The sequence below is a fragment of the Watersipora subatra genome, chromosome 10 (genome assembly GCF_963576615.1).
Source record: "Watersipora subatra chromosome 10, tzWatSuba1.1, whole genome shotgun sequence".
In the NCBI taxonomy this organism is placed as follows: domain Eukaryota; kingdom Metazoa; phylum Bryozoa; class Gymnolaemata; order Cheilostomatida; family Watersiporidae; genus Watersipora; species Watersipora subatra.
The window spans coordinates 44533798-44556013 of NC_088717.1; the positions used below are offsets into that span (position 1 = coordinate 44533798).

A 22216-nucleotide genomic window follows, 5' to 3' on the forward strand; every position below is an offset into this window, starting at 1 on the left:
CTTTGTGGTATTTTACACATTATAACAATTTATAACCTTTTTTGAAAGTTTAAATTTTTGTAGTGATATAAACAATTTAAAGCATTACCTTAGAACAGTTATAGTCAGAAGGAGTTGTCTGCTAATGTCAGCTGATGTAGATAATGTTGTTCAGTATGAAGCTTGGAATCTATTACAAAGATTAAACAAGAGTTGCGGGCTCTAGAGGTGAATAAATTAGAAATAGCAGCGGGATGTCTTCATACGTTTACTTAGATCAAGAAGTCAGCAACCCATACCTTGTAGAAGACATCAATTAGCCCTCAACTTAACTTGAACTTTTTCTTCAGTCACAGAAACAACTTCTCTCATTTTCAAAAAATTGAGTTGCTTCAGTTTTTAAAAAATGAGGGATATTCAAAAAAGGTAACAGTGAAACGATTGGTACAACAGGCATTTTATTTTTGAAAAGATTGTAATAATGAAGTTTGTGACAAAATCCTGCTAAGTTTTGAATGCTCATAGTCAAAAATAGTGTTACAGTGCCATAAAACATTGGTACATCTTAAACTTACTGGTGTACAATATTGTTGTTTGTTGGAAAAAAAATGCCATATTTAAAGAAAACTAAAAAAAATAATCTGGTACAAATTACAAATCATGAGAGAATCACTAATTTTATTAACAATCGACAAGCTTGTGACTGGTGTATTTTACTTTAATTCAGTACAAAGATGTGAAAAACTATTTGAAATGCATAAAAAATTTCCAGTTTAGATTGCCTTAAATTGTAAGCACATACTCAGTAGCTGTTACTTAAGAAAATTGTTTTGACTATAGAATAGTTGATTTAGTCAACTTATTGTAACTAATAAAACTACAGAAATTACATGTTTTCTGTCAGGTTATCACCTACAAAGAATACCTTCCCAGCCTCCTTGGGGAAGAACTAATGAAGAAATTTGGTTTATCACTTGATGAGCCATACGCTTATGGTTCTAACATAGACCCGACAATCGCTAACGTCTTTGCCACGGCAGCATTCCGATTTGGTCATGCTCAAATCTCACTTGGCACGACTCCTCTAGAAAAGTAAGTACATACAGACATACCGCAAGTCCTCGTGTATCAGTTGCACCTGTGAACCTAAAACTTTAGAGTGTGGCTTGTACACGCAGTCTAAAAATTGTATTTGTAAACTTCTCACTACGTTTGAGGTTAAGGGACCCTTTAGAATGTGCAAATGCTCAAACTAGTCTATAGAACACTAAGAAACATCTAGTACTTGTGCTGAAATAATGAGGTCATCTAGTACTTGTGCTGAAATAATGAGGTCATTAGCGGTTGTCATGTGACGTTTCCAGCACTAGATTCTATTCATTGGGTTGTTTTTTGTTGATACTAAATGCTGCATCAGTATTTCGTTTGGTAGTTTCCACAGTTACCTTCACAACTTTCAGTTTAAATGTACTATCGTATTTTGACGACGTGTTACAAAATTTGTTGCTCGCTGATTTGGTACTTGTTTACTGTGGTTTGCTGATGACGTAACACTTTCTTGGCAAAGGCGAGAAAATTCATTGGTTGATTGCCACCTTGTCAGCCAATCTGTGCGTGTGATGACAGACAGAAATGGTAAACTTGCGGAATGACTTAGTGAGAAGCTTGGTAAAATTAAGTGTGTCAGATAAATGAAAAAACAACAGGTGCCACTTATACAAACCATATACCTGTAACTTAAAAGCAACCTGCAAAGTTTGGGCTGCAACTTATACATGAGGATTTACTGAATGATTTTAACGAGTTAAAACATAAATTTTTATGATTTTAAGAATTTTCAACTTTTAAATTTAATGTTAAAATTTTAAAAGTTAGTTGTTTGAAAAAGTTTTAAAACCTTTACAACTGTTTTTTTTAATTATTTAAACTGCACAAAAACCTTTTCTCATGGTTATTAGTTTGAAGTTTAAAATGTGGTTATGTGTTGAACAAAAATAAATTTTCTTCTAATAAATTATTACCCTGTCAAAACCTGGCATTCAGCCAGTAAGGCTTAACGAGGATTTATGAAATGATACAGATGTAATAGCATTGAAAATGGTGAGAGCTTGTAAGGAGCTGATTTTACAGAGGAGATAGTAGTATCTGATTATTAGAATTATTAGGTCAAGTTTATTGAACTTTTAAGTTATTGTAACAGCAAAAAATGAACTTAATAATAAATTATTACCAAAATTTAGTGACAATTTAGAAACCACCATTTTCTTTAAAATAAAGTAATTCAGCCGAGACAGAATTGCTTTAATAAATATTGTTTTTAATTTGACTTTATGCAAGTGATTTTTTTACTCTTTTAATAAAAGCTTTTTTATTTTATGATCAAATAAGCCTGCATATGCGTTCCTCGCATTATCTCACAGTAATTGCTCACGAGCTATATGTTTTTTTGATACAGAAGTTAACGCTCTAACAACATCCCTTGGATTGCTGTTGTGAGACATTCAGCTTGTATTAGCAAAACTCAAAATACAAGCCCTCAGGTTACAGAAATAAAAGCCTCAAAATGGCTGGCAGATTAAGTCTGAGTGTATGATAGCTAATGTATTCATAGTTTTGATGAATAGCTTCCATTGCAACTTTGGCCTTTTTGTACACAACCTTTTTTGTATTCATTGTTATTAACAGTTCACATTTAAACACCTCTACACTTGTTTTATTTTTTCTCTAAATTTATTTGAACTGTACAAAAAAATTTTTCTCATGATATTAAGTTTAAAATTTAAATTGATAAATGTTAATTTAATATGTTAAATATAATAAATTTTCTGTGCAAAAACCTTTTTATTCCCCGGGCAATGCTGGGCATTTAGCTAGTCTCCGATAAGTGCCATAGGTAGACCTGAGGACGCTAAAGAAACATGTTTGTTAGAATGCTCTATACCCTGTTAAACTGTAGGAACTATGTGACCAACAGCAGCAGATTCGTTCCATTTGAGGAGATGTTTAACCAGCCAGAAACCTTTCGACAAAATGGCGGATGCTTTCCTTTTCTCAGGAGTGTTTGCATTGAACCAGCATTGCGAATAGATGGCGCGGGACGGTTTGCTAGCTGTAAGTGCACTCAACTCAACACTAGTTCCCTATGTTTATTTACTGAATCCGAACTTCTAAATCCACTGCGTAATGTTTGGTTGTTGATTGTTCTAGTCAGTAGTCACTTATATTGGTTTTAATATTAAAAAAGCTATATTTAACTTATCACCCAGAGCTTAATTTACACACTAAAAACATGAAGGAATATCCAAAAAGCAATCAGATTACACAGAACACAAATCATAAAGCATCATTATGGTCAATATATTTAGGACAAATAACTTTGTGTACAAATCATGACTACATAACATTAAAGATCAACTTGCAAAAAACTTTAGTAGATTTTATCAGAAAGTATCAGTATTTTTCTATCATTTGAGATTGTTTTTGATTTTTGAGGTTATCTGATGGCCAGAAAGTTTAAAAACTAAAATCGACCAAACTTTATCACGGTTAAGATTGTCCGATCAAGTGAAAGTGCGATTATAATAACTATTGTTGCAAAGAGACCGATAGAATAGAGACCCATAACTTTGCAATTTGAACATAATAGCCGATACCAACTATAGCAACGATCGCAACTAGAGATGTTATTTTGCACATATATTTTCTTCTGAGTGTTTTAACCTCAACAAAGTTTTGTTGACTTCAATCTTTAAAAATCCTGACAGTCAGATCACCTCAAACATAAAAAACAAACGCAGGTGGTAAAAAACACTGATAAATTCTCATAAAATTTACTAAAATGCTGTGTAAGTTTGTCTTAAAATTGTGAATTACTCATCCAACAGCTCTCTAAATAGATGTCGATTTTGTTCGAACTCCACTCTTTGCGTATGTTTTATTATGGCAACTATAATGTGAACTTGTTGTTGCACTTTGATAGCTGTACGTGATGAGCTATTTGGGAGAACCTTTGATGGCCAAGCACTAGACTTACCAGCCTTGAACAATCAAAGAGGTAGAGATCATGGTAAGTGCTTTTATATTGTAGTACTGTGTGTATGTAGTACTGTATGTAATACTGTATGTAATACTGTATGTAGTACTGTATGTAATACTGTATGTAGTACTATATGTAATACTGTATGTAATACTGTATGTAATACTGTATGTAATACTGTATGTAATACTGTATGTAATACTGTATGTAATACTGTATGTAATACTGTATGTAATACTGTATGTAATACTGTATGTAGTGTGGCAAAAACTGAAAACTTCAGTAGATAGAGTTATTTTGGGAAATATTATGTAAATATCAGAGGCATTTTGTGAATAGCAAGTAATACAAATTTAAGCTTTTGTTTATATTTATTGTTTTTTTCTGTTTTGGTTGGCTTATATAGAAAGTCAGAGAACTGGTTAACAGGACTTGCTATAAATAGGGCAGAGGATTCGTGTTTAGGCAGAGGATCCGTGTTTAGGCAGAAGCTTCAGTAAGAAGAGCAGAACTTGTGAACTTTGCTACTGAGTTGCTGTGCTTTTTTCTTTTGCTGACAAGAAACCTTCAGCGTGTGGTGGCCTGGACAAAAAGGATCGTTGTGTAGCAGCGAAATCTGTTGAGCAGTTATTGGTTTGTGTACAGGTGATGGCAGTCTGCACTGTTGTATTTGTGTGAGGTTGATAGTAGCGATTGCGTTACGGGCGAGCGATGCGGTAGTGGTGAAGGCTGGGGCAAAAGAGGAGGTTGATGTGCCATTGTGGCAGTTTGGAACTCCATAACAACTTTTTGTTGTTTTATTCGTAATCTGGTAGATTTATTTGGGTATAACAAACTATGGGAATGGAAAGTGTTTCTTTCTGTAATTCAACCAGCAAACTTCGTTTAACAACATATAAAATTTTAGGATAAAGATTTTTTTTTTTCAGAATTACATAAAATTTTTAATTTTATGTGATTTTAAACAATATTAATTTTATTTAAAATTGAATAAAATTTTTCATTTTGGTAGTTTGAAATTTTATTAAAATTATGCTGTCTTGAAATTTTATAAATAAAAAGTTCAAATTTAAAGTCGCTGTCAATTAAACTCTACAAAAGATTAGCTTTGATGATTGATTTTCAATTTTATTATGTACAGCACCAATTACATTCTGGTCTAAAGCGATAGCTTTTTTTAGGTGATAGACTCCATGGCTAACGGGTTAAACCATAAACATCTTATTTATTTCTTTAGGAATTCCACCATACCATCACTGGAGAAAGTTCTGTGGTCTTTCCAATTTCTCGTTCACTGATATGCCAGATCACAAAAAGCAAAACAGCAGATTATATTTAAAACTGTATGAAACACCAGAAGATGTTGACCTCTACTCCGCTGCGATATCAGAAAGGTAACCAATTTCAGTACGATTACTAACAAAAGTACCAAGGTATAGTTTTAGTAAGTATCTGATTATTTGATAATTGCTGATATATGTGAGAGTGCAAAACTACAGTTTTAATAGGTTACAAGCTATACTTTGGTACTAATCAACCCCCCAGCCATGATCTGGTACTATTGGGTCACCAGCCATGCTTTGGCAGTCAAATACTATCAGATCATGGCTGGAAATCGAATTCTATCAGGGGCAGTTTGAGTGTTGACCGATGTCAACCTGAGCTGACTAATTTAATCTTATTCTTTTTATAATTATCAAACATGATTATACACTTTTGCATTCAGGCTGACAGCAGGCTACAGGCTAAGCTGCCTTGCAGTATAACTATAATTACTTGCTATAACTATACCGTGGACTAAGTAAAGGTAGTAAAACAGATCTCTAAATTCCTTGTACAAGTGTGTGATTTGTTATAATAATCAGTGAGAGTTACCATTGAGAGTTGTATTCTCTTTCAGCCGCAGTTTTCTTTTCTAAACTTTTTCTAGCATTTTCCTTTCCTTTTATTCACCTTCAACAAAGGTGAATAAAATAGAAATAAAATCAAACAAACAAATAATACAACATATTATTTATATTTATTTGGTTGAAAATTTTATAATATTCGTTGACTGTTTGTATCTTTTTCATGGTAGAACAGTTTCTACAATTTATAACAAAATCTCAATACAGTTTAAATGTTTTGTACTTGTACAATCATAGCTGATGTTTACTGAAAATTAGAATGCTAACTAACTATTGTGTGGTATACATTTGCCTTCTCTTAACTCAACAAATAACTTGACTTCTAAGCTATTTTATTGCCACTTGTCATCTCTTAGAGTTACTCATGTTCTTTAAAGGAACTTCACATGAATTCTGCAAGTAACTTTGAGGGTTAAAGGTGAACTTACACTATTGAAGTGATGCAAATCAAATTAATAATACAAAGATAACACATCAAGCTCCAATTTGATGTAGATTTTGTTTTTGTATACCTACCCAGTCCAGAGATACAATAGTTTGAGTGAGATATCTTTTTGGAACACTCAGATTCTAGCGAAAGTGTGTTTATGATGTCTATAGATGCAAAGCGACCAAAAGAATAGACACGCTTAATGTTACGAACGCAATAGCCGATATCAATAATGGTAGAGGCAGGCCACCACTTAACTAGTGATGTCTTTTTTATACATTTTTTTTCTTGGCGTTTTAATCATTAGCAAGTTTTGTTGATTTTAATATTGAAACATCCTAGATGTCAAATCACTTTAAACATAAAAAGCAATCGCTAAATGATAGAAAAATTAGTTTCTGGTAAAATCAACTATGACAAAATTGTGTGTCAGTTTATCTTTAAGATGTTTTGGTTTCTTCAGGCCGTTAGTTGGAGCCAACATCGGACCAACATTCGGCTGTTTACTAGGCCTTCAGTTTCAAAAACTAAAATATGGAGACAGATTCTGGTTCCAGAGTGAAAATAGCTACCCAAACCCTTTCACTTCAAGTGAGATAGAACAACTCTCAGCTGTAAGTATGATTGCTGTTATACTAACATGAGCTATATTTACATTTATTAACACGTTATATTAACTTGTTATATTAACGTGTTTACATTAACAATATAAACATTCACGTGTTTGACAAGTGGTAAAGTTGTAATTGTCTCTATTTTATGATGCACATTTTTTGTACTTTCAGGAAGGAAGGAAACAAAGATATGGGATTAGTGGTTTTAAAATAAAATTTAAAAATGTTTATGAGCTGAAACAAAATAGGACGTAGGATAAAATACATACTTAACTTCTTGGTCCGAGATTAATTTCAACTTTGTTGCAATACTTTGTTAAAATGTTTAGATACATGGAATTGCATTTAGTCAATGAGCCAATCATGTGAAATGGAAAAATAATAAACGTTACATTGATAATTGCTATAGGCTGTAGTTGTCTACACATGGGTGAAAGGTCTTAACGAAGATATAGCTTTGATTTAGAGCTAACAAATTCACATACTAACTGTTGCTAAAAAGATTTCGTTTTCCTTCTTCACTATTGCCTAATTTGAAGCCTGATTTAAATAGTAAGAATATATTATAGCTTACTATAATATATTTATGTATTTATAAGTTTTGTCTTGAATAGGTTTTATCTATAATCTATAATTATACTAACTGAATTCAAGTTGTTCATGTTGTTATTGTGGCTTGTTTACCTACACCATGCATTCTGCTAAACACTTGAATAATTAGCTACAAAATATTTGTCCGATAGTTATGAAACATAAACTTATTCAATTCTTTTGATGAGATTTTTGGCTGTTTAACATAATTTAATGTCTTGACTTATGTTGTTTTACAAAACAATGTAGACTACACTTGCGGTTAAATTGTATGACAATAGATTTTTTACACAAACATCTTTAAATAAACAAATAACTATTGTATCTTCAGAATGCTTTATGACAGCAGCTGATTTAACAATAAAATGGAAGTCTCTCTATCTAGTGTTTAGATTAATAATGTATTTTCACATCTTTTCCGACTAAAGAACAACAAAAAGTAATAAATAGAGTAGACTACAAACATGTAAAATGTATTACAATAATGCAACAGGTAAAGATGATGGAATATTTCTAAAAAATACTTCTAGCAGTTGATCGAGACATAAGTATATATTTATATATAATGCAATATTTATAATATGGTATAATATATCATATAATATTTTATATGATCTAAACTGCTTTGTTTAACTGTTTGCTGTTAAACAAAGCAGTTGTTTGTTAACACATTTGAATATAGATGGTTGGTAGATATTTCAGATTTAATTGGAATAGTAATACTGAATTGATTGGCTTTGTCTTAAACATGTATGTAAAACAATTTGGTTGTAATAATAAGCTTACAACTGAGGCACATTTACTAAAGTTTAAACCACTTTAACAACATGCATTAGTGACCAGAGTAGCTAGGTGAACACTGACGTATATCAGATAAATGTACAGCATTAATTTGTAGCAAATTAATAAGTATTTGAAAGTACTTGATACATTCCCTTGTCGCTTTGTTGTGATAAGCTGATTTTTTGTGAATGATTTGTAACTCAATAAAAAAGAATTTTTTTCACAATAAATTGAAAACCAAATAAAGAAAAGCGTTGTCAAAAGTTAAAATTTTATTTTTCGATCTTCGAGGCTTAATCTAACTCTTTGAAGCAAAGATTGACCCAACTTTTTAAGAAAAATTTTCACGTTTTATCTTATTGCATGGTTCACCTCATTGCAGGTCTGTTACAGCGTTTCATGAATTAATGAAATATTTCTTAACAGTTTACTCTAGTCCTAAAACCGGCAGTTTGTTACCATAGCTCATTGAATTAGGTCATAGTTTTTCTTTCATAACTTTCTCTGTCTTTCAGTCAGTCTCTTTCGACTAAGACTGTCTGTGATTGTGGCTTAGGTATCTGATATCCAGTTATCATTTGATTTTAACATTTGTAATTCTGTCCTGCTACTCGATGTTTGTAATATCCCTCAGGGATCTCATTACTCATACTTTATTATTAACATTACAGATAAGCTTGTCACGGATAATCTGCCAGAATGATAACTATGGACAAGTTCCTGCAGATGTGTTTAAAGTTGGCTCTCCTCTGGTGGCATGTGACCAACTACCATCTTTAGATTTGTCAAACTGGACACTAGATTAATTTTATCAGACAGGAAGTGGTTTATCAGATAAGAAGTAATTTATCAGACAGAAGTAGTTTATCAGACAGGAAGTAGTTTATCAGACAGGAAGTAGTTTATCAGACAGGAAATAGTTTATCAGACAGGAAATAGTTTATCAGACAGGAAATAGTTTATCAGACAGGAAGTAGTTTATCAGACAGGAAGTAGTTTGCTATCAAGTTTGAGTACTAGTATTTAGTTGAGTTTGCTGATTGTCGTTGAGCTAATGTATATGGAATCTCTGCTGAGCTGTACTATTTGTTGTTATGCTGTATTAACTAAGTCTTTTTATAATAATTTTATCTGAAGTAATAAAAATGTTAGAGCGTGTTCCAAGTCTATTGATTCTAAGGCTGGCAATGATTAGCTTCCCATCTTATAAACAGTGTCATAGCCACGTATTGACGCTTCAAGTGTTGAAAAGAATGTTTTTATATCAAGAACTTTATTGAAGTTTTCGTTTAAGTATAAATACCTAAACATAAACTTTTTATATATGAAAAACCTTTTATATGTAATAAAACTTTTTACAGCTTTTACACTTCATATATAACCATCCAAAGTAAAGACTAACCAATTAAAGGGACAAGAATTAGCTAAAGGATTTCCATATACATATTTACTAAATAGTGATCAATATTTCGGTTTTATGACCTTTTTGTCTGATCGCAAACAGCCGTTAAGTTTGAGAGATTTAAACATTTTTACTAGCTTGTATGAACCAGAATTGGTTGATTGGCAAAGCCCAACAAAACATTTGTGATGCTATGCTGCCACGGTCAACAAATGAAGCTCTTTTCATCCAGTTGTGACAGAGAAATTTCCAAACGCACCAAGTGTGATAGTTTTTAGATCGAGTTTACTTGTGTATTTTATTTGTATTTTATTGTATACTTATTTATTTTATTAGTTTTTCATGGTAATTTAGCCAGTGTCTCTCAGCTAAAACTCGGTTAAAAATATAGGCTATGAAGTACAAATAATGCAAGAACTGGCTTTGTTGTAGAATGGTTCTATAACAATGAGAGTTCCTGCAGTGTTTTTTAATCTATTTAAACTAAGCAATTGTTATGCGCAATGCGGTAAAATTTTGGGCTTCATTGGTTCCTGCGCTCCCCCAAAAAAACTGTAAAATGGCAAGGTGCTATTGAATGACATAGGTGACTTAATAAGTTTAATTTGCATGGTATGATCAACAAGGATGTGTCGAAAGAGTTCGCTGTTTTTAAACACCGTCGAATTCATAAAGCCTTGTGTTTTTTATCGGCGCAAGATCAGCTAAGTGTCGTAAACTTGCAAGGTCCGCAGTTGAAACTTTCTTAAACTGGTACGTACTGTCTTTGCGTAATTTAGGTTTTCTTGCGAGCTGATGTTCATGAGGGTACAGGAATCAATTTTCATCTCTTTTATATATCAAAATAAATATATTAACTCACTCAATCATAACAATGATCTGGGCATTTCACTCATCCACAAAGAACCACATTTTGATCAGATAATAACAGAGAAAAGGCTATAAAAAGTCGAAGAGCATAAAGTGAGTTGTTTTTATATGTTGCTGTGTGAAAACATTAGAATGATCTTTTAATAACATAATGTGTTCATATATTCTGAACATGTCTGTTTTTAATTGTTGTGGGCCTTTTTTATTTCTTTCAAAGCAAAGCGGTACAAGGTTGCCCTCATCAGACGTAGGGAGTTTAGGGATGAAAAGGAACAGGGGAAGCACTGATGGAAGTGTATATCCTGTCAAGTATTTTATACCGTGTTAAGTAAGTTATACCATCCTAAGGTTACTATACGCTACTAAATATACTTTGTCAAGTATAAACATAGACTCCTGCCAAGTAGTTATGCAGTATTAAGTATGTTATATCCTCCTAAGCATGCCATATCCTCCTAAACATGCTGTCGCCTCCTAAACATGCCATATCCTTCTAAACATGTCATATCCTCCTAAACATGCCATATTCTCCTAAACATGTCATATCCTCCTGAACATGCCATATCCTCCTAAACATGTCATATCCTCCTAAACATGCTATTGTCTCCTAAACATGCCATATCTTCCTAAACATGTCATATCCTCCTAAACATGCAATATTCCCCTAAACATGCTGTTGCCTCCTAAACATGCCATATTCTTCTAAACATGCCATATCCTCCTAAACATGCTATACTGTCATAAAGTATTAATTATAGTGGAATGAATTTGCTAGTCCAGATTTATATCATTATATGAAGTTCTGAGGCCTGTTTATTATTTATAAACTAAATTAGTTATTCATTAGAGTGCAAATGTACCAATTCTTTTTAGGTATCTGGATAAAGGGATGAGCTCTCCAAACATCACTTGTAGATGCAAGATGCAATTTTCCGTTCTGATCTTAACAGTGAATGTCATTCTCTCAGGTGAGATTCAGTACACGTGCTTAGAGCTCTCAACTAAACTGAGATTTGTGTGAAAAGATTTTATGCGCATCTGTACAAGTGGAGAATGCTTTTTAAGAGGGTTTCATATGTGAATAGCAGATAGTTTTGAATCCGGCTGACGAGCTTGTGATAACAGTCATCAACTCATTCCTCATTGTGAAGAACCTGAAGATTGCAATTCAATTGCATGAAACTATTAGTAGTAATGATTTAACCTTTAGTTTGTAATAAACTTTATGTACATATTTATATGTTTATGTATATTTATATATATATTATTTTAGATGATAAAGATGTTAAAGATGCACTTACTTAAAATTTTAGTAAATTTAATCAGAATGTATTGGTATTTTTTTATCATTTGAAATTATTTTTTATGCTTGAGGTGATTTGACTGTCAGGATGTTTTGAGATTAAAATTGACAGAACTTGATCTTGGTTGAAACGCTCACCAGAATGCTAACATGAATGACTATTTTATAGTTTATGCAGAAAGGAGTTAAAACAAGTTTTCAACTAATTTTAACTTTATGATATAAACAAATTTCATACATCTCTAACAATTATTTTGAAAATATCATTGCTAGCTGCTTTAACATCTTCTTGATAATATCTGTTCTCTTAGCAGAGGAAGGTATTTTAAGCACTATATATCAAACTATCATTTGATTTTAGTCACTGTTGCCTGTTCTCTGTTCTGTTTTATGATTCTTGCATGGCATAGCTAGTAAATAATTTCTGTTTGAGATAAAATGATTGTCAATAAATATATATATATTATATAGAGTAAAATTGGCAATATATATTAAATATATATATATATATATGTATACATATTCGTGTCTCCCTATTTCCTTTCATTACCCACTATGCCTGACAAGAGCAATCTTGCAACGCATGTTTTTTTAAATGAAACAACAAAGCCACAAAACCTAATGAAAAACAGGCATATTCAAAATAGATGAAAACGGTATGATATTGGAAGGTCACTCAAGAAGGCTATCGTTTTAACACAGCCGCACTTTATAAATTAATTTGGGCACCCCCTCCCCACAAACAACAGCTCACACCCCTTAGATGATTATTGACTAGTACTTAGATGAGGTCCATTCTACAGCAAGACTTTCCGATTAGATGTAAACTCCCATAATCAGGAAGCCCTGCTGTATACCGGACCTGTTTTAAATACTAATCAACGATAAACTAAAAGGAAGAATTTTTTCAACTCCACTAACTCAGATGTGATCTGTGAAAAACTTTGGATTGTGTCCAAGTTTTATTTATTATTACGCAGTCCTTATTCTGACAGTACAAACTTCTGGAATGAGCGCAGCAGCTTGTTTTGGGATTTTTAACAATGCATATGTAAAATCAAGGTAATATATATTCTTTTGTTTCTAACAATAGTTAAAATGTATTATTCTCATAGTCACCTTACCACCTGGTTGTTTCCAAACTCACTTTAAGGGCAATGCAAAACAAGCTAGCAACTAGCTTTCCTAGTCGGAACATGTATATCTTTGCATAAACAGACAGCCAAAATTCTCCTAAATGCTACAAGAATCAGCTGGGTATAGATCTAGAAACATGGGGACTTCTATATGGCTGCAATGTCTGAACAAGTTCTATTTGATGCTTGCAATGTGTTAAAATTTAAAGTGTATAGCATAAACTGTTGTAAAGTGTATTTTTAACATTGGTAGGTGGATTTAAAACAGCAAGACAAAACTTTACTGAACAGGAAAATACTGATCACTCTGCAGAGACAACATTTCAAAAAACAGCGTCGATAGGAGCCAGAAAAAACAGTTTTGAGAAACACACATCCACATTTTCATTAGTTATATCAACTAATGAACTCAAACAGTTGAAAAATGGTGTTACTACAAAGGAGAATGTTCAAGAAAGAAAGAATAGACTTTCGGCAAATATATCTGAGGAGCCTTTGACAACCGATGACATCAGAGAAAGTACGGCTGAAAATTACAGTTCTACCACTTCATTGCTTTCCTCAATAAATGGGCAGTCTACAGATCATGGCACTTTCACCACTACAGAAGATCTACAAACAACAGATAAAAGACTCCCAGTGATTACATCTGAGGAACCTTTGATAACTGGTGACATCAGAGAGAGCACAGTTGAAAGATACAGCACTACTATTACACTGTTTGCTACAACTGATGAGAAGTCTACTGATCATGATACTTTCACCACTACAGAAGGCCTACACACAACAGAGAAAAGACCCCCAGTGATCACATCTGAGGAACCTTTGACAACGGATGATATCAGAGAGAGTACAGTTGAAAAATACAGCTCTACCATATCACCGGCTGATACAACTGATGAGGAGTCTACAGATCATGATACTTTTACCACTACAGAAGACTTACACACAGCAGAGAAAAGAGGCCCAGTGATTACATCTGAGGAACCTTTGACAACAGATGATATCAGAGAAAGTACAGTTGAAAAATACAGCACTACCATTTCACCGGCTGCTACAACTGACGAGGAGTCTACAGATCATGGTACTTTCACCACTACAGAAGACCTACACACAACAGAAAAAAGACACTCAGTGATCACATCTGAGGAACCTTTGATAACTGGTGATATCAGAGAGAGTACAGTTGAGAAATACAGCACTACCATTTTATTGGTTGCTACAACTGGCGAGGAGTCTACAGATCATGATACTTTCACCACTATAGAAAACTTACACACAACAGAGAAAAGACGCCCATTGATTGCATCGAAAGAACCTTTGACAACGGATGATATCAGAGAAAGTACAGTTGAAAAATACAGCACTACCATCTCACCGGTTACTACAACTGACGAGGATTCTACAGATCGCGATACTTTCACCACTACAGAAGACTTACACACAACAGAGAAAAGACGCCCAGTGATTACATCTGAGGAACCTTTGACGACGGATGACATCAGAGAGAGTACAGTTGAAAAATATAATTCTACCATTTCATTGGTTGCTACAACTGATGAGGAGTTTACAGATCATGATACTTTCACCACTACAGAAGACCTACACACAACAGAGAAAAGATGCCCAGTGATTGCATCTGAAAAACCTTTGACAACGGACGATATCAGAGAAAGTACAGTTGAAATATACAGCACTACCATCTCACCGGTTGCTACAACTGACGAGGAGTCTACAGATCATGATACTTTCACCACTACAGAAAACCTACACACAACAAAGGAAAGACGCCCAGTGATTACATCTGAGGAACCTTTGACAACGGATGATATCAGAAAAAGTATAGTTGAGAAATACAGCACTACCATCTCACCGGCTGCTACAACTGACAAGGATTCTACAGATCGCGATACTTTCACCACTACAGAAGACTTACACACAACAGAGAAAAGACGCCCAGTGATTACATCTGAGGAACCTTTGACGACGGATGACATCAGAGAGAGTACAGTTGAAAAATATAATTCTACCATTTCATTGGTTGCTACAACTGATGAGGAGCTTACAGATCATGATACTTTCACCACTACAGAAGACTTACACACAACAGAGAAAAGACCCCCAGTGATCACATCTGAGGAACCTTTGACAACGGATGATATCAGAGAGAGTACAGTTGAAAAATACAGCACTACCATTTCACCGGTTGCTACAACTGTTGAGGAGTCTACAAATCATGATACTTTTACCACTACAGAAGATCTACACACAACAGAGAAAAGACCCCCAGTGATCACGCCTGAGGAACTTTTGACAACGGATGGTATCAGAGAGAGTACAGTTGAAAAATACAGCATTACCATTTCACCGGTTGCTACAACTGACGAAGAGTCTACAGATCATGATACTTTCACCACTACAGAAAACCTACACACAACAGAGAAAAGACCCCCAGTGATCACATCTGAGAAACCTTTGACAACGGATGGTATCATAGAGAGTACAGTTGAGAAATATAATTCTACCGTTTCATTGGTTGCTGTAACTGATGAAGAGTCTACAGATCATGATACTTTCACCACTACAGAAGACCTACACACAACAGAGAAAAAACGACCAGTGATTACATCTGAGGAACCTTTGACAACGAATGATATCAGAGAGAGTACAGTTGAAAAATATAATTCTACCATTTCATTGGTTGCTATAACTGATGATAAACATTCACAGATCACAATGCATATGCAAACAACTTTACAAACGAAAATCTCTCTCTCATACAGTTCAGTTGCTGAAGCCTCTACAACACCCATAATTATATCAGCAGCCACCTCGGAGGGGAAACAAGAAACGTCTCACTTGAGCGAAACTACACTAGAAACACGCCCTTCAACTTCATTCTTTTCAGCTAGTAGTATTGTAGCTTCTACTAAACAAACAACTGAACCGGAGCTTCTCTCCACAGCCAACATGACTGATAAAACATCAAAAACTTTCAACCCAATGGAGCTGAGATCAACTACTGAAACCAAATCAAAGTCTTCAGCATCATCTATGGTCCCAGTGCAAGAACCAGGTAACGAAAGTGCAACATTAAAGACGTTGTTTCACTTTAGTAACTTTAGTCAACTGATTGACAACTGAACGCGAAAAGAAACCTATAAATTTGATTGGACTATTAGTATCATAAAGCTGACCTATCATTTTATAATTGAATTTAAAGTTTTAATAATTTCAATTTGATTAATTGAATTTTAATAACTTGAAGTTTTTTATTTTTAGGATATACGTGTGCAGCTGGACAGGCAGAAAACCTACAAGACACCAAGTGCTACCTCGGATGCTTCTCATTGCTACAAAATGAAGTGTAAGTCAGCACTGTAAACCGCACGGTAACATACCGATAGTTATTCAGGGTGTCTGTGTTTTGATGGCGTGCATGAGCATCGCATATAATGTCGCTATGGGCTATGTTGAAGACCTAACAACAATCATCCTAGAAGCCAAATCTTTCTTATAATCTTTACTATAATAGGAGCCGGGCCCATTCTGTTCATCTGTCTAAAGCCATGCTTGAAGGGTAAGAAGAAAAATGCCTTGCACAAGAATCATTTCGGATATTTGAATTCTCAGCCAGACACGCTACCAGCTGCTTCACTCAACCAACTTTCCAGATTGAAGAATGAATGTGCACATACTTATTAAACCCAATAATCTCCAACGGGATGCGAGACTACCACTGTACTAGTTTTTTCTATAAATAGAGCTATGCCTGTTCGTTCATCCAAAGCCACGGTTGGCGGCTAGTAAAAAATATTGCGTTTGACTGGATTCGAACATACAACATTCAGCTTGGCCTATTGCCATGTTACAACCTGCATCAGTTGTTTGCCTTTGAAGATGATATAATTATCATGCATATAGCTATTATCTGCGGTTCATTGACAGACCTGACGATCTCCTTCAGCACTTGAGATGGCATGGGTGCTAGTTTATAGTAATTTGAGGCCCTCAGCTAAAAGACAAGCCATTTGCAAAGTCACTGGTTTAATGCGGTGTTTTACAAAAGATTGATGCGTATCCATTTTATTGGCTACATCAGCCGACTTTATCAGCCTGGATAGTTGCGCTACTGCTTTCTTGCTTAAAATGCACTTTCTGTTTGTAATTTTTGGCAAACCATTATAATTCCTGTGAAAAAAGTGCTATATTGCTATATTGCAGAGAATCTAGGCTTCTACGACTTTGAAACAACATTTATTTTAATTGTTAGCATCTTGTTGGAACAATGCATTGTTTTGATATAGCTGTCGATCAAGGAAAAAAGTATATTATCATAATGCTAAAAATAAATATATTGCCTGATGGTGATGGGATTTATCTCTTTTAAATTTTAGTAACTTTTTTCTGTTTGACAAATCGTTGAAATTGCGCCATTTTTAAGCAAGATCAAATTTCCTTATTCAATAAAAATACTTGTTGCTATATTTATTGGCTCTCAACAGCATGATTAGAAAGCTGGAGATACATAAAGCCTGTTTACAGCTGCCTAATTTATGTATGAGTGTTTGCGCAGGCCCTATTCATCAAACGATTAGCATCTATGGACTGGGTGGCTGGTCAATGCAACGGGGAGTTACCTAGCTTGAAAATAAATGTTTCAGTTTATAGAAAATACAAAAGACATTTGAATATACACCTGACTGAGCTAGTTGACCTTCACTGAGTGTTGCTATCCACGCATTGAACTTGACTCACCTTGAACTAGCGTATGCTAGTAAAATTACAAAGTCATCAGTTTATTTTGTAGTCATCTATTGTTTTACTTCAGAGCTAACCATGGCTGCCTAGATAACTCTATTGTTTTACTTTAGAGCTAACCATGGCTGCCTAGATGACCTGATTGTGGAGGATTCTGGTTTCAGCGGGGTCAGCGAGTGTGGCTACGAAGTAGCCTCAGGAATGTGCATAGAATATCAAGAATATAATGTAAGATATACATGTATCAGCGCAATATTTAGTCATTTTATATATATATACATATATATGTATACATATATATGTATATATATAATTATATACATGTATATAATTATATTTAATTATATACATGTATATATAATTATATATAATGTATTTATATGCATATATACGTGTATTTATACTTACTTGTATACATATATATATTAAAATATGTATAAGTGGAAATATAATAAAATATGTATATATATATGTATATATGTATGTATATATATATATATGTATATACATATGTATATATGTATATACACATATATATATGTATATACACATATGTGTAATAGATATACATATACATGTAATATATATATATATATATATATATATATATATATATATATATATATATATATATATATATATATATACACATGCTACAGACAGTACTGTTTCGGCTATTGAAGCCTCATCAGTGCAGCTCAGAGCTTTGGCAAGGGACACAAATCCCATTACCAATGAGAGTTGACTTCCTGCCATGAAACAACTAGGTTGCCTCACAGACTTTAAGAAAGTCAATGTGCTGGCACCAGAGTGCTCAAATCACAAAAGTGATGAGCTTTGCACAAAGGCTAATAGTGCCGCACCTCTCACAGAGTGCTCAACCAAACCGAAGTGATATATATATATATATATATATATATATATATATATATATGTGTATGTATATATATATATATATGTGTGTGTGTATACACACACACACACACACACACACATATATTTTCACAAATATATGTGTGTGTGCGTGCGTGTGTGTGTATTACATGTATAAATATACATGTAATACGCACACATATATATATATACGTGTAATACTGGTATATATACATGTATATACATGTATATATATTACATGTATATAACTATATATACATTGAATATATGTGCATATAGGCCTATATATACATACCGTACTTTTCGGACTATAATCCGCACCCCTATATAAGCCGCATCTGCTCTATTTTCCGAAAACCGATAATAGAACAATACATAGGCCGCACCTTTGTATAGGCCGCAGAACTCAGGACGGTGCTTTTTAAAGGTTGACTTGCAACAAAATTCACATTACAGTTATTTAATATCAAAAGATTCACCATGTCTTACTCTGTTGTGTTGTAGGTGCAAAATATGTGGAAATGTGATTACAAGCTCTTAAAAGCTCAAAAACGAACAGTTAATCGCAGCCACACGAGACCGCCGTAGTTTGGATTCTCTTTGCAAAACGGCTCAAATGTGACATAGTTGTAAGAGATGGTTTCTGTTTACACTTTCATGCGACCTTATTCGTCGGAATATTTTCACAAATATACTTCACGCATTCAATAAAACCATGTCTATTGTTCTTACGCACCTGTTTTATCGTCATTGTAATGCTGTCACTTTTAGCAGTGATATCTTATAACTTACCGTAAAAATTCATTTAATTTTTTAGCCTTAGCTTGAAGGAAAACATATCATTGTCTGATAATCATGACGAGCCTGTTGGTCACTTGTGATAATCAAAAATCGCTGCAGAAATTTTTTGCGAAGTATTGGGTCACATGATCAGATTACGACTTGACGATTATCTCAAGCCGAAAGAAAACTGTAAAGTAGCGAGCATCTATATTTGATACGGGGTCTTCGGTAAAACCCGAAGTGTTTGTCATAAACTAGTGCTACGATAGGTTTTTTTATTGAGCTTTTTATTGGCCTTTCAATTCCCGTGAGAACATCACGTGACAAAACAATAACCAAATTTCATGACTACGTCAGATAAATAAAGAGATTCCAATCTACAGCGGCTTTTCTTTTTTGAGCTTTTAAGAGCTTGTAATCACATTTTCACGTATTTTGCACCTACAACACAACAGAGTAAGACATGGTGAATCTTTTGATACCAAATAACTGTAATGTGAATTTTGTTGCAAGTCAACCTTTAATTAACACGGCGGCAACTTTGCTGTTTAAAACGGAACAGTGTCTAACGGTCCTGTTTCGTATTAACCGGCGCTTTTTAACCTAGTGCCTAACAAAACAGTACCGTTAGGCATTGTTTCGTATTTTCTTTCATCACTAAAGGCGCACTAACCGTAGATTATGGTTAATGCGCCCTTGGCGATCAAAGAAAAAGCCACAGAATAGCCGGACCCTTACATAAGCCGCATGGCTCAAATCATCAGAAAAAAATAGCGGCTAATAGTCTGAAAAGTACGGTATGCATATATTTGTTTATGTACAACCCTTCCCCTAAGTATTTTTCTCCTTCCATGTCTTTTTCAACCTTTTTTCTATCGTGGCACTTTATTATAGTTATAGTATAGGTTATCTCTTTCAAATAGTTTGTCGGAATTTTGAAAAGATAAATTTAAACCTTTTACAAGTGAAGCGTTGCTAGTGTCACCTAAATGTTTAGTCTCCTTCGGGACATTAATTAGTCTCCTTCGGGACATTAATTAGTCTCGAGCACATTAATGTCTCGAGCACATTAATGTCCCGAGCACATTAATGTCGTCGGGATCAGCATTTTGCTAAATCGTTTTTCAAATACATCTAAGTATCAGACTGAGTTGAACAAGGAACTACTTTGGCCAAACAAAAAATTAGCCGAAAACAGTTATTAATTATTTTAATTGTGTCGCTTTCAAAGTTTTAAAGGAAAACCTTTAGAGTTTTGGAGTTAGAAAATGGGCTTGGATATCCCATAACAATAAATGCTATCCGTCGCACTGCGTCCCTGAACCCATAACAATAAATGCTATTTGTCGTACTGCTTCCCTGAACCCATAACAATAAATGCTATCTGTCGTACTGTGTCCCTGAACCCATAACAATAAATGCTATCTGTCGTACTGCATCCCTGAACCCATAACAATAAATGCTATCTGTCGTACTGTGTCCCTGAACCCATAACAATAAATGCTATCTGTCGTACTGCGTCCCTAAACCCATAACAATAAATGCTATCACGTCGTACTGTGTCCCTGAACCCATAACAATAAATGCTATCTGTCGTACCGTGTCCCATAACAATAAATTAGCATGTTATGCTTAACAGGTATAGGATAGGCTGTTATGATCAACATTATTGACATGTACAACTGCATGTGTATGCAGTCAGATCAGCACAAAAATTTCAGTAGATTGCATATTTGGAGTTGTTTTACGGTATGAAAGACAACTCTCAATAAAACAATTGCTTTACGTAAATCTGTTCCCGAACACGAGTAATGCAGCTAACAAAAGCGGACAAACAAAAGATAACTGTGAACTGAGACAACTACTCCATAACAACATTAAACATCCACGACAGAACCAACCAACAAACTATGCAGAGATAAAAATTTAATATAATGTTACAATTATGAGCAATTACAGTTATGAGCAATCACAATGTATGTCTGAAGTTGTTTCTATATTGCTTGGTATTGTTTTTCTCTCGGTCGACTGTTTTTACAACAAAGTGCAATATTATGGCAAACCAAAGAGTGAGAACAGCTGAAAGATTAATGCCATGAAGCCAAAAACAAACAAATAGCATTATAACTTGAAAACATCGTAAAAACAAATTACAATAGGTTCTGCTTTTTCTTTTATCTAAAATCACTAAAAACAAGTGCACTTACATTAAAAGGCTTACTTACATCAACAGGCATACTTTCATTACCGTGTATACTTACATCAACAGGTGCTTACATCAACAGGTGTACTTACAGATGTACTCACATCGACATGTGTATTTAATTGACAAGTTTACTTACATTGACAGATGTACATACATCAACAGGTATAATTATGGGTGTACTTTCATTGGAAGGTGTAGTTACATGAACATGCATACTTACATTGACAGGTATACGTACATCAACAGGTGTACTTACAGCTTTACTTATATCAACATGTGTATTTACAGGCAAACCTATAACAACAGGTATACTTAAAGGTGTATTTACATCAACAGTTGTACTTACAGGTGTACTTACATATATCAACACGTGCACTTACAGCTGTACTTATATCAACAGGTGTACTCATATCAACAGGTGTATTTACTGGTGTACCTACATCTACAGCAATACTTACATCAACAGATACATTTACATCTCCTTCTCTCATCTTTAGCTGCACGTGATTTATTTGTACTTC

General features: G+C 34.0%; 2 protein-coding genes across 2 annotated transcripts in view; both read left to right on the forward strand.

Moving 5' to 3' along the window:
- Positions 1–9479, forward strand: part of LOC137405692 (eosinophil peroxidase-like) — a 30792-nt gene extending 21313 nt beyond the window's left edge. The window contains exons 8-13 of the mRNA XM_068092045.1: positions 884–1071; positions 2936–3090; positions 3959–4045; positions 5253–5409; positions 6816–6966; positions 9012–9479. Of these exons, the coding sequence (XP_067948146.1) occupies positions 884–1071; positions 2936–3090; positions 3959–4045; positions 5253–5409; positions 6816–6966; positions 9012–9146 (873 nt within the window). The 3' untranslated portion in view covers positions 9147–9479. The remainder of the gene's footprint in view (positions 1–883; positions 1072–2935; positions 3091–3958; positions 4046–5252; positions 5410–6815; positions 6967–9011) is intronic.
- A 3709-nt stretch (positions 9480–13188) lies between these two features.
- LOC137407118 (uncharacterized) lies at positions 13189–21995 on the forward strand. Its single transcript, XM_068093719.1, has 5 exons — positions 13189–13213; positions 13305–16127; positions 16334–16418; positions 17926–18040; positions 21984–21995. The coding sequence occupies exons 1-5, from the start codon at positions 13189–13191 to the stop codon at positions 21993–21995; spliced, it is 3060 nt and encodes a 1019-aa protein (XP_067949820.1).
- The last annotated feature ends 221 nt before the right edge of the window (positions 21996–22216 follow it).